The sequence below is a fragment of the Micropterus salmoides genome, unplaced genomic scaffold (assembly GCF_014851395.1).
Source record: "Micropterus salmoides isolate LMB-PRFRI ecotype aquatic unplaced genomic scaffold, ASM1485139v1 Ms_hic_scaffold_9, whole genome shotgun sequence".
In the NCBI taxonomy this organism is placed as follows: domain Eukaryota; kingdom Metazoa; phylum Chordata; class Actinopteri; order Centrarchiformes; family Centrarchidae; genus Micropterus; species Micropterus salmoides.
The window spans coordinates 35,950,487-35,963,774 of NW_024044681.1; the positions used below are offsets into that span (position 1 = coordinate 35,950,487).

At 40.0% G+C, this 13,288-nt stretch overlaps 1 protein-coding gene across 1 annotated transcript; it reads left to right on the forward strand.

The window, feature by feature from the left end:
- Window positions 1-209: 209 nt before the first annotated feature.
- On the forward strand, window positions 210-11,537 carry si:ch73-261i21.5 (zona pellucida-like domain-containing protein 1). Its single transcript, XM_038709659.1, has 10 exons — window positions 210-310; window positions 1,953-2,179; window positions 2,258-2,442; window positions 5,747-5,819; window positions 6,964-7,061; window positions 7,346-7,426; window positions 8,855-9,026; window positions 9,540-9,648; window positions 10,392-10,412; window positions 11,374-11,537. The coding sequence occupies exons 1-10, from the start codon at window positions 217-219 to the stop codon at window positions 11,535-11,537; spliced, it is 1,224 nt and encodes a 407-aa protein (XP_038565587.1). The 5' UTR covers window positions 210-216.
- Window positions 11,538-13,288: the final 1,751 nt, after the last annotated feature.

Below are 13,288 nucleotides of genomic sequence, written 5' to 3' on the forward strand. Positions count from 1 at the left end.
TTACCTTGCGATGATCAGTGGCGGGGACTCATTTGGCAAGGGCTTAAATGTGACAGACTTTCATTTACATGTAAAAGTCCTGCACACTAGCTTTAAGTTGGAGGTTTTAATCATACATTTCTTCATTTCATTGCCTTTTTGATCTCTGACCCAGTAGAGAGGCACTCATGTGCACTTCTGATTTTCTGATCTGTTTTTTCCAGCATTATGAAGACAATGTGGCTGGCCCTTCTTGCATATCAACTTCCCACACTTCTTCTTGCCCAAGGAAAACATTTCTGCAAAACACACCCCACATTCAGAAGAGCAGGTCAGTGAAACTAGCCGTGCTCACTCTCTCGTCCTTTTCATCCACTCTGACCTCCCTTCCTCCCCCCACTCCTCTGACTTTCACACCTCTCTGTTTCCTGCAACCCAGTAAGCACCTTGACAGTCTGGCTACTTGAGGACTGTGTCTTTTGGCGCTTACCGACTGCTGGTACCAGCTCGACTCACCTCGCTTTTGGTGCCCCATCCTCCATTTCCGTTGCAGATATAGAACCCCCTCAATATAGCTGATTGTCATAGCAATTCCACACAAAACTGCCGTGATGTAATCTTCAATGCGGCACCCACGCGCAATCCGCACACACCACGTGCCAAACACCTCTTCACACATAGGACAATGGAGGATATCGAAGAGATGCTGTTTTTGATTCTCGGTATGTGGCTGGGTTATATATAATAAAGTAATAAAGTACAGAGAGTATTGTTACAGTTACTATCTTGCAATCTCTGGGTTTGTTCAGGACATCCTGTCTGGTGCGCACAATGATGATGCAGTGAATAGTGACAATTCTCTCTCTGATCAATCAGTAGTCTGCAGTGTTGTCACACCAGCTTTTGGTATTGCCTCAGCTCACACTGAACTTCGACGGAGGTGATACCAAAAAATCTACCAGGTACCAGATTTGCCCAAGAGTCGTGTTGAGTCAAGGCGAGTTGAGCTGGTACCATCTGGTGGAAAACGGACACTGAGGTGAGGTGCATGTTGATGATTCCCCCAAGAGAGATCATGTCCATCCAAGCTGTAGACTGTAGTGTTCCAACTGTTAGTCACATAACAGTGTCTATGGGAAAATGAACGGGACTTTTACTTTCCGAAATTGCTCCTCCCTCTTTGTAACTCAGACTCTCTCTGTCTCTTAAATGCCCACTTCTTTCAAACTCTACATCTCTAGTTTTCTGTGAAAAATCTCAAGAAAAGTCCGCAGCCCAATCTATTTTCGTTGTTCTTTTTTCTAATTTTGTCAGATTTGAGCTCCTCCAGAGCAACTGAAGACTCCTCATGACAAATAAACTCACATGTAACGTGTTAAATGTAAGTAGGTCTATCTGCAGGTGCACAGTACTACTGGACAAGCCTACTACATGATACAAAATATAGAATAGCATAGATATCTAATTGTACACTCATGTGGAAGTTTGTCTTTGGCTTCACAGACACACATACACTTTACAACATCCTCTGCCATGGTTAAAATACATGAGATAGAGAGAATGAATGAGTGGGCCTGTAATAACGAAAGGTTAGGATGAAAGTGTGAAAATAATTACAATAAATACACATCTTAAATGCAATCATGAAAACAGCAGCAGTCAATATCTAATAAGAAGTCATTTGTTTAGTCTCTTAAAGGTGTTGCTCTTTGCTGTGGGTACACTACATTGTCTTCCTGAGGGGAGTTTTTGAAATTTGTTAAAAAAAGGTTTGGGTTAAAATAAGTACATCACTCTAGGAAGTTATCTCAGGGTGTGTGTCATGTAGTACAGTAGGTGTGTCCTGTACACTACAGATAGAGCCTTCTTGTTACACAGGTAGAGTACCCCTTTAAGAAGTCAGTTCCGGAGAGATCAGTGAGTCATGTTCAAATACTTAAAGCTGATTCTGGTTTCATCCTCACTCTGTTCAGTTAACACAGACATTATGGTCCAGTGTGGCTCTAAGTCAGTGGCCCTCCAGGTCTTCCTGTGTCCCATATATTATAATGGATATAACGAGTCACTGCTGGCCCTCAACTCCCAACATCGCAAAAACCATTGTAAAGGGATTGCTGACTGGACGGTGGACCCGCCTGTTCTCAGATTCAACTTCTCCATCACAAAGGCAGCGATCGTTGCCTGCTCCACCAAGCTGACAGTAGGTTATCTTCGCCTGAAACACCCAGCAGATGCCACTCACACAACAGATTCTTACTCAACCAATTTTTTCTCAAAGCTCATTCAGGGGGTGGGTGGCGGACTGTTTGCAGACTTCTCTAACATCCAGAAAGTCAACATCTCAGGTAGTATCCACTCCGAGGACTCTAGTACAGGAGCCATCACCTATAACCCAAAGTTGATGTACATGTTCTCCTGTGACTACCCACTGCAGTACCTGGTCAACCAAACTCAGATGAGCGTGTAAGTGATATGTGCAGTTTAGAAGTGCACACGTTTACACTATGTACACAGGGGGGGTTTGTTCATTAGGACGTACTGCCAAGCCAGGAAAGGCAGGGGATTGTTCTTACCTTTTCTACCACACTGTTAGTTAGCTATGACAGTTTGCCTCTGAATATCGTCAAGTCTGTGGAGTCCCGCTTCTTTTGGGGCGATTTCAGCTCGGTTGAAAATCTCCCACAGTTTCTTTCGAGCTGCGGGCCTGCAACGCAATCTCTATGGCTTCCAGGAGGGCTTGCACTTATGTGTTTACATCATGCGCCCAGCAGCAGAGCTGCTTCTGCCACCTGAAAATGACTCATCAGTCCACCAGCTTGTTGGTCTCACTACGATCAGCTGCTGTTTTAAAACGTACGTTCAGGCTGAAAATTCAACCGTGGTGTTTTGTAAGGAGATGCAGTGACTTTACAAGCAGTAAGTAAGACACAGCAATGTTATAGCCTAATACATGTAATTTTTTAAGCTATGAGGAGAGGAAAGGTCTGCTAGCCACTAGGCTAATGTATGCGGTGTAAAATGCCATAGGCTAAGCTAACTATTATTAAGGCATGTTTTATGTGTGGTAGTGGAGTCAATTTAAAGTTAACTTTACAGCACTTAACCAGTAAAAAAAATGTATGTGTTGTTTTTTTCTTTTATTGCCAGAAACCACAGAAGAAAGAGGAGGTAGCATGATGTGGTCGTCACTTGCATCTTAGTCAGAGGAGGATAAAAAGAAGAAGAAGGAGAAGTAGGAAAGCAACAGAAATTAAAACAGAAACAATAGAATATACCTTTTATATTTCCCCTTACATTACTTGTTGTTTATGTGTAAATACAGAGTTAGAATGGGAGAACAGCACATAGCTCATTGTTACTGTGTGATTATAGAGTATGGGAGAACAGTGGATACTTGTAATACAGCCCGTTGGATTTGTTGTACCTAAATAAAAGGTGTGTCACAGCCCCTTTCTGGGGATTGTCTTGCTGTTGCCTCTCCAGTGCACCTGTTGCCACTTTCATTTGCACCAAAACAAGTGACATTGATTCACAATAACTTATGCTTCTTAACTGGACAAATTGATATCCCTGAAGGTTGATTGATTGACAAGATGTTATACTGTGATGATTAAGTGTTCCCTTTTTTGAGCATCGTAGAAGAACTGACTAAGTTAAACTGGCTGACCTTGGACACAGATCCCTCAAAAGAGCTGTGTCTCAGGTGGCAGAGAGGGTGTGTGAGTGTTTGTGTGTGTGGGTAAGCTGAGTATCATTGTAAGCGCTTTGGATAAGAAGTGCTGTATTGCTCCTGCACCTTGCATGGCAGCCTCTGCCATCAGTGTATGAATGGGTTTGAATGTGTGAAAGTGTTGTAAAGTGCTCTGAGTGTTCAGAAGACCAAAAAAAGCACTGCATAAACAAAAGTCTATTTACCATTCCATCCTCTGTATGGAGAATTGTAAATGGCAATTCAGAGCATCAAAGTGAGAAATGGGTTTATCTCCCTCGTCATCAAACAGTGAAATAGTCAGGAGTCTGCTGATGATCAGTCGATGGGTGGCCACTGTGGTGGTGTCTAAACCATTTTTAATAGTTAAGTTGGGCAATGATGGCTATGCTGTCACTGATTCTTAACTTCTTGTTAATATTTATATAGCGCCAAATCACAACAACAGTTATCTCTGAGCGCTTTTCATAAAAGAGCAGGTCTAGACCGTACTCTATGATGTTGTTTACAGAAACCCAAACCAGGTTTGGAGGAACAGAGAGAGAAAGAGAGGGATGGAAGGAGAGAGAGAGGGGAGGGAGGCAGCCTACACAATATACACACAGAGGTACAGACAGTAAAGGTGATGTTGCTATAGACTAAGTGAAAAATGGTACAGATATTTATAGTAGTGTTAATGATAACAATCATAATGTTAATGATTATAATAACAATAATAACAATAGGACTAGTAACAATAGCTGTTGTAGCAGAGGGTGTCGAGCAGGAACACGGGGACAGCAGGTGACCCGCAACCACGGATCCAGACTCCACAGCTCCAGAGCCAGAAAACCTGCAGGAAGTGATAGGAGGAGAGAGGAGAGGGACGAGAAAACACAAGACTACCAGAAAGGGGAGAAATTGAGTTAGTAACTTGCAATAATGGGATGAGGTTGCATACAGAGGGAGAGGAAGTAGAGGAGAGAGGAGCTCAGTGCATCATGGGAAATCCCCCGGCAGTCTAGGCCTATAGCAGCATAACTAAGGGATGGTTCAGGACTCACCTGAACCAGCCCTAACTATAAGCTTTCCAGGCTGCAAGGTAAATGTCTCTTTTGGACAATAAAGTTAAAGTGGAAGAGTGCTAACTCAAATCAATCTCAAAAATAATTTCAGTACACTGGCCATTGCATTTTCAAATCATGCCAGTTTGAATAGTACAGGTCTAGTTCATTACTAGCATGGAAACTAAATGACTTAAACTAATCACAGTAGCTATATGATGAGGGATATCAAAACGTTGGCTATGTGTGAAATTATACCCTTAGAACTGGGCAGCATAGATGGGAAATTTGTTGAGCTCTGGAAAATAGGGGTAAAATCATGTTTCGGATTTCTTTTATTAAAAGGTGTTTGTGTGAAGAGGACTGTAGATGAATGAACCTCAGTTCAGCTTGACTGTATGGAAGGCAGTATAAAGACATTATGTTTGGTTATGTGTTGTCAGAGGTGTGTGTTACTCTTGTGTCTAGTTTCAGCAGGGCTTGAATCTCGCCTTGGTGCGTTGTTCCCTCGTGTATCAGATGAAAGATGACCTCGTTGCTGTGATGGGATGCTCAGCAATTACAGCCGGCTCTTTCAGCTCCTAAAAGGCTCTTCATAAAGTACCACTGCCTAACTTACGTTCTTATTTGTTCAAAAAAAAAAAAAGCCAGATTCTTCATCTGCAGTACACTGAAATATTCTGTAATAATGATATGATAAAGTGGGATATGTCAAAAATACATGTTTTGATTCAATTTATATGATATTGTATAATAATGAAACAAAAGACATTTGTTAGAGCAACAGCCAACAGTCTTGCTTGGCTCTTAATGTTATTACCAAAATTAGATGTTTTTGGAAGAAATACATTATCAGATCATTCTATTATTATTTTGTTTACAAATAAAGATCTCAGAGGGGAGCTGGCGCTGATTGTTATCTTAAAGGTTTCCGAGAGACACATCAATAGATTAGTAATGACTAGTAAGTATTTAGTAATTTCCAGCTGCTGACAGAATTCTTTTTGTCCATCAGGTCTGGGGTCAACCTGGCAGTCCAAGACAATAATGGGAGTTTCATCAGCACACTGAGCATGCAGCTTTACTCGGTAAGAAGGTGTCGTGAGAATCAACGCATGTTTATTTTAGTCAAGTTCAGTTGACATTATGCGAAGGAGGACATCAAATCACATGCAACTACAAAAATGTCAAGCATGAAACAAATAAGTCCAAGATTTATTTCTATCCTCTTCTTTAATGTAAACAGTACAGTCTATAATCCTGATTTATAGATTAAAGTATAATTTCAGGAATTCTAGAAGGTTCATAAGGTAACAGCAAATCTGAGTATTCTGGACCAATAACATTAAGTGACTTATAAAGTAGTTAAAGTGGAGAAGTGTCTTTGTATTTGCTTGAGAGAGAAAGGGTCGTACTCTAGCAGTGTTCTTGAGATGATAAAAAGCAGTCGTACAAATATTTCTAATATGTGACTCAAAACTGAGAACTGAGTCAAAAATAACTCCCAGGTTTTTCACCTTATCACAGGGATTTAGTGCCAGCATTCGCAGATTCGTTTTGAGTTTCTCCATCTGAGATTCAGAACCAATGACCAATACTTTTTTAAAATACTGTTTTGTCCTGATTGAGCTGCAGAAAATGTTCTGCCATCCATGACTGTATGTTTAGAAAACAGCTAAAAAGGGCATCTACTGGTCCTGGGTCATCAGGGCAATGTATAGCTGTGTGTCATCAGCACAACTGTGAAAATTGATGCCGTGGCTCCTGAAGACGTCTCCAAGCGGCAGCATGTACAGATTAAAAAGGGTAGGGCCTAAATGTTGGAAACACCACAATTCATTTTATGTCTTCTGGATAGAGATTCATCAATACACACAAAGAATTCTCTCTCTCTCTCTATCAGTGAGATATGATCGGAACCGTCTTTCTGCTATTGTGCATTTTCTTTATAATTGTTTAGTTTTCTCAGTTCTTCAGGGAGGTATAGAGATAGTCTTTATCTTTTTCAGTTTTAGAGGTGCCACTAAGTCAAGGGTTGATCTAAGTTTACTGTTAAAACTATCTACAATAAAATCACTAGGGAGGAAGGTAATATATTGGCAGGAATATCACAAAACATATTAGTAAACTTAACTCAGACATACCAGCAGGACTGCTCCTCTGGCCCTCCCTTTCTGTGGGATGTGCAGATGTATCAGTCTAAACAACATCCTTCCCTCTCTTCTGTTAAAGGACAATAGCTACTCCTCTGTGCTGCAGATCCCTCCAGGAGGCCTGCAGCTAAAGACCAGGATCTTTGCAGAAGTGAAGGCGTCCAACCTCACAAGCAGGTACTTCACACTTAACACAAGTTTTATCAACTTGATTATACTAATTGTAAAATATCTTATTCTTAAACATTACAAATATTTGCTCAGTAAAGTACATATTAACCCCAAATATGTAGCAAAATATAGTGCTGTTTGGTGTGCATGTTAACCCAGGGGCACAGGCCAACCTAATCAAACTTCTAGATACTTTTTCCAAAACTTTACCTGTGTCAATTTTCACAGAAAATGGGAAAATATGGCTGGATCTATCAATCTGTGCTAATACCGAAAACTCCTCCTTGCAGATTCAACGTGCTCCTGGACCGATGTTACGCCACAGTTTTGCCTTTCCCCATCAACACCACATATTATGATCTCTTTATTGGGTGAGTTATATGCCTACAGAGATGAAACGTGAAACAACTTGACTCAGTTTTAGAGAAAGATGTTCAGAAATAAGTCCAGTCAGATTATTTCTAAAGCACATTCAAAAACATCCTATACATAACAAAGTGCTGTACAAATTTATGAAATTAAAAAAACAATCAATAAAACCTACAACAATAAATAGAAGGCCCGATAATAATGGGAAATTTATTCCACAGTCTTGGGGCCACAACCGAAAAGGCCTGATCACCCTGTCTTTTCATCCGGGACTGTGGAATGGCTAAAAAGGAACTGGTCTGATGATCTAAGGAGACTGGAAGAGTGATACACTGTATGGAGAGCTAAAATGTATAATAAAGCCATTTCATATAATGCCTTAGAAAATGTAACAGCACCTTAAAATTGGCTATATTTTACCTGTAACCAGTGAAGAGAGGCCAATATCGAGACCGAAGAGTAGGAAATATTTCCATTATTAACAGAAAAGGTTCTATCCTTCGTAGAGTCCGTCCATTGTGGAGCAACACCACTTGCTGTAGGGGATCTAGGAGGATGACATGATCAAAACAGGGGCGGCTGTAGCTGAGGAGGAAAATTCAATTCACCTACACAGTATCCACACAGAGGTACAGACAGTAGAGGTGCTGGTACAAACTGAATGAATAATGATGGAAATTTAGTAGTTTATGATAATAATCGTAATGTTAATGATTATAATAACAATAATAATAACAATAGCACTAGTCACAATAATTGCGGCATAGGGTGTTGAGCATGAACATGGGGGTGGCAGGTGACTCGCAACCACAGATCCAGACACCACAGCTCCAGAGTCAAAGCGCGTTGCCCGTTAATTGGAAGACCGGTGGTTCCCTGGCTCCTCCATTCTGCAGGTCGAAGTGTCCATCTCACCAAATTGCGTCTTTGAGTGGTAGAAAAAATAGAATGGCGCTGTACAGATCATACCTTTACCATATCGAAAGCAGTACTAAGGTCAAGAAAAAGTGAGATAGCACAATTTCCAGAAATCATTCAGTACTTTAAGAAGTGCTGTTTCTGTGCTATGGTGTACTCTGGAACCTGACTGAAAGTGAAAATGAATGGAGCTGAGGAAGAACAACCTTCTCCAGTATTTTAGACTGAACCACATCATGTTTAAAACTGGATGGAACAATGCCATTTATGAGAGAGCTATTTACTCGAAAACAATAAGTAAGACAGTCTCTCCTCTCTGTCTGCTCGGTTCACTGACTGACAGTTTCCCCCCGACCGGGCTTCAGTGAACACTGCTGAGCTTCCTGAGACATTCTTCTCTAATAAAAGCTGACTTGCAAACAAGAATTCCCAACACAAGAATATCAGAATTTTTGGTAGACTGAAACTTGGTCAAAAACTCTAAAGGACGGGACAAATCTGTTCTCCTCAAGGTGTACCCGGGATAGCCAGATGATAATGGGGGTCAACGGAAAGCGGCAGGAAGCCCGCTTCTCATTCGAGGCTTTCCGCTTTGTGCAAAACACAAATGCAACTCTCTCTACCTACTACATACACTGTGCCGCCAGGCTCTGTGAAAAGTCCTTCTGCCCCAACCTCATTCAGGTCAGATTCTGCCTCCTCTAGTGCAACACTTCACAAATTCAAATATTTCTGTGAACAATAATTTAGATATTGTATTCTGCACTGTCCATTTTTTAAAATTCTACATTTCTACAGTATCTACACATCACAGCTACAGATTGGTTAAGGTTATAGAAAGATGTTGGTTATGGGATGGGAATGTCAGACAGGCCCACTTTCCATAACCTTACTTTCTACATGGATATATTTAGGGCACACTTTCTTCCATTCAACAGTTGTGTTAGATGTAAATTGTGCGGTGCAGATTTGTCCAATGTGGACATGATTGCTTGGGATACTGGGCTGCACAAATCATATCTTGCTATGGATCTAGATGTAGTTTTAACGTACAGTAGTTAGTGTATTTTCATGGAAAGCTGGTATGGCAAACAGCAGTGTTCTTCATTTAACTGCTACTTCTCAAATTCTGGGTACTTTATTATTGCTTATAAACAATGTCCTAACCAAAATGACAATCGCCCAATTCACCTGTAGAACTGCACCAGCTCAAAGAGGCGCCGCAGCGTCAATGACAACCAGGGCACCACAGTGAGCGACATGGCCACTACCAGCTCAGGCCCCATCACTACCCGCCTAGACAATGGTGAGAATTTGATTGGTCTTTTTATGCTGATGGGTCCATGTGCTTGGCGGCCAACGGGTTTTCATTTAGAAATGAAAAAAAACAAAAACGATAAACAGCTTGTTCTCCGGTTACCATACTTTTTTATATTAAAAAAGGGAAAATGAAAAACAATCTTGTTATGTGATTGTCTTTGATGTGTTTTTAGATGGAAATCGGAAATTAAAATACAACTTCAAGTTGTCTATCAGGACAGAAGTCCCTGACAAGTCCCTGCACAGCGGTTATATCCCACAAGACATCCCATTTTTTCTGTTTTCTGTTATAAAACCTGCACATTCATCAACATATTAAACACATACAAACATATTTATGTCCGTCTCATAGATGTACATCGGCAAACTCCTGACTTCCAGGTATGTGGCATACAACCACTTACTGCTTACAATAGTAAGCGATTTATACACACGTATTTGAAATTCTAATTTCCATTTATAAGCATATAAAAGAAATTCAGATCACAGGCTGTTACCCTTATTTTGTCTTTTCACATCAAAACAAAAAATGGGTTATTTTCCTTGTTTCCTTGTTTCTCCATGTCCCAGTGGTAATTGGGAAACAAGACGTTTTTCATTTTAGTTTTTTTATTTCAAAATGAAAATCTCTTGGCGCCAAGTACACAGACCCTGAATCATACTTGTCAAGTTGACTAGGGGGTTCTTTTGATCATGAACGAACTGAGGGTTTTTCTTTTTCTCTTGCAGGGCATCTGATGACATCTGGAGGTATGCATACACTGCCAACATGAGTTCACTCACTGTATTATTGTATTTTTATCAACAAAACACATGGCATGAAGATTGGACAACAACGTCATTTGGTTACCCATATAGATGTAGTAGTAGGTAATCTGTCCAAAGTTAAGGGTCAGACAAAGAATCCTCACCTGATAAAGGGAAACGGAGGCCTCTAGCTGGAGCCTGTCCCGGGGAGAGAAGTTACAGGTCAGCACTTTGTTGGTGGGCTTGATCCAAGAGGACTTCAGTCTCTGCTGGAAGCATAGGCGGAAATCGCCTATATATACTTAAAATATTTGTGTAAGTAGTAAAACAATACAAATGCAAAAAACTTTTATTGCCCCATTTAAGTTTAGAAACATTTTGAGTCCCCCCTCCCTTGCCTCAGAGGTTTGGTCCACTGCCTGCTTTCCCCCTGACCATGCCCCTGACACACACGACTCTCCAGAGGGAGAGAAAGTTTAAACGCTTCAGTATTTGTGGGACTCCAGTAAGGCTGGCAGGGTTATTTTATTCACTTAGAACATCAGATAAACTGTGTTTTCTCTTTAATACAGACGATGCTATCTATTGTAGCTTATTTTGGTCACTGGAGTGAAGAAGACATAACGCTCACTATTTACACCTGCAGAGAAACAAGAGTGAACACAGCGGTTGGTGCTGATGTCATTCACACCATGGTGGTCTCGATCGGTAATTAACAGAAAGCCTCCTCCACATGCGGCTCACCTGCTGCTGTGAAAACCGAACTGCCGGTGAAAAGTACGAAACGAGTTGTCTAGTATAAAAACTGCTCACATAAAGTCAGAGCAGACTTTATGTTTAGTTGGGTTTTATTTGTAGCTACAAACATAAACCTGTTGTACAATTTCCATCATGCTCGTCAGTATAAGAACTGTACATTGCTTTTCATGTTCTAATCAATCCTTGGTGTCTCTTTTCTTCCCAGGTGCTCAGCAGACTAATATGAACAGGACCGTGCTGACTATTTCAGTTGCAGCAGGAATCGCTGGAGTTATTTGGTCTTACTCTGGTGGCTTTCATTGTTTACCAGAAGTACAACTCCAATATACAGTAAGCTTCAAGAAGACAAATCTATTTCCACAACAGTGACAGAGGGTCAAGACACCTTGTCCTGTCTCATTTACTCGTGTAGTATGGTTTATAATACCATGGGAGCATTAGGATAAATGACTGAGGAGTTCTCTGACTTTTGCATTAATTGTTGCTATTATTTTAGATACAACATAGGTTCCTTGAAGTATAAGAGAGGGAGAAAACAAGAAAGCTGTATACTCTGATCTTTTCAAATACAGCCTTGGTGATTTCATTTAGATTGGAAGGACACATGAATGAGACTCTGTTGGGGATGCTTATGTGATATCACGTTAAATCCTCACCTGCCAACAGAAGTCAGACAAACAACTGCACTCATAACTCATATATTATTATTAAAGTTCTGCACACTGCTTTAGGCACTTGTATTCCCTTTACAGATGTTGGGTAACAGAACTGAGGGCATTGATTATTTGTTACTAAAGCAGGGTGATATGTAACGTAGCTCACAGGGTTTTAAATTTATGGCAAATTTCTAGAGTGTATAATGTGTAAAGCTTCCCAATGTGTTTATCAATTCATCATTTACAGCAAAGTGAGCTTCACTCTACATACAGTAGCTAAGTGCTGGGCATAGTGTGATGTCAGGCCTCACTCTCTGACAGCACTGCTGGTGGCTATCTTGCAGTTACCCAGTACATTTATTCAAGTGCAATTTTGAGGTACTTTAAGTAGTATTTAATTGTCTTTTACTTTATATGTGTGTATTGAGATTTTACAAAGAAACATAAGTTTATGAAACACAACACATTGCTAAAGATTAAATCACTGTTCCCTACTGTTTGGCTTGTGTATGAAACATACGCGTGTTCACAATATGAATCTTAACAGCATTTTAGTTTTTAAAAGGTGTTTTCTGATGCTTTTTATCAGTTTAGAATTACTAAGTTAGTTAGTTAGTTTTAAGTACTGTACTTAAGCACAATTTTGAGGTTCTCAAATTTCCATTTCATTCCACTCTTTATTTCTACACCACTACATTTCAGAGGGAACTTGAAGGAAGGAAATGTCAGCTGCAGTTACTGGCTACCTTTCAGATTAAGATTGTACATTATACATAATAATATTATTTTTGATGTTCCATCAAATAAGTTTAAATTTCTTACATGGTTTCATTTAAATAACTGTTTAGGCCCAAAGAGGTCAAACAAAAAAAAAAACTCATTGTTTTATTGTGACCTTTAGGAGGGACCCAGTCCCTACTTTGGGAACTGTATATAAAGTAGTATTCCACTGCAACCAGCTTCAACAATAAATGTTGCATCAGTATTAATCAAATCGGGCTAATGCCATTTATAAATTCATCACTCACACAAAGACATTTTGAAATACATTCACATTTTCAAATACTTCTACTTTGGATACTTTTACATTTAGCAGATAATACTTCTGTACTCAGACTTAAGTAGGATTTGACTGCAGAATTTTACAGGTGGTAATTACTTCAGAAAATCGATCCTAATACTCCTACCATTGCATGCATTTGTCCACATTGTCACTACTTTTTAGAAGTAATCAAATCCTGAACTTCATCAGCTTCAACAAGACAAATCTGTACCCAGAAGAGTGACGAGGGTCAGACAGCTTTCAAAGCAGGTTTAACAGCCTTAAATATTTCAGCGTAATGTCATGTTGCTGCCAATATTTTCCTAACAGATTCTTTGGTCATAAACCTTATCGGAGAATGCAGTCAAACTCAATTAATTATTTAAAAAAAAAATATATATATATATATATACATACACATT

Excerpts from the sequence above, each read along its gene's own strand:
- si:ch73-261i21.5 (XM_038709659.1), top strand. The coding sequence starts at position 217 with ATGTGGCTGGCCCTTCTTGCATATCAACTTCCCACACTTCTTCTTGCC. Across the intron at positions 311-1,952 it reads CCCCACATTCAGAAGAGCAG|TTAACACAGACATTATGGTC; the intron begins GTCAGTGAAACT and ends CACTCTGTTCAG. Across the intron at positions 7,062-7,345 it reads GCGTCCAACCTCACAAGCAG|ATTCAACGTGCTCCTGGACC; the intron begins GTACTTCACACT and ends TCCTCCTTGCAG.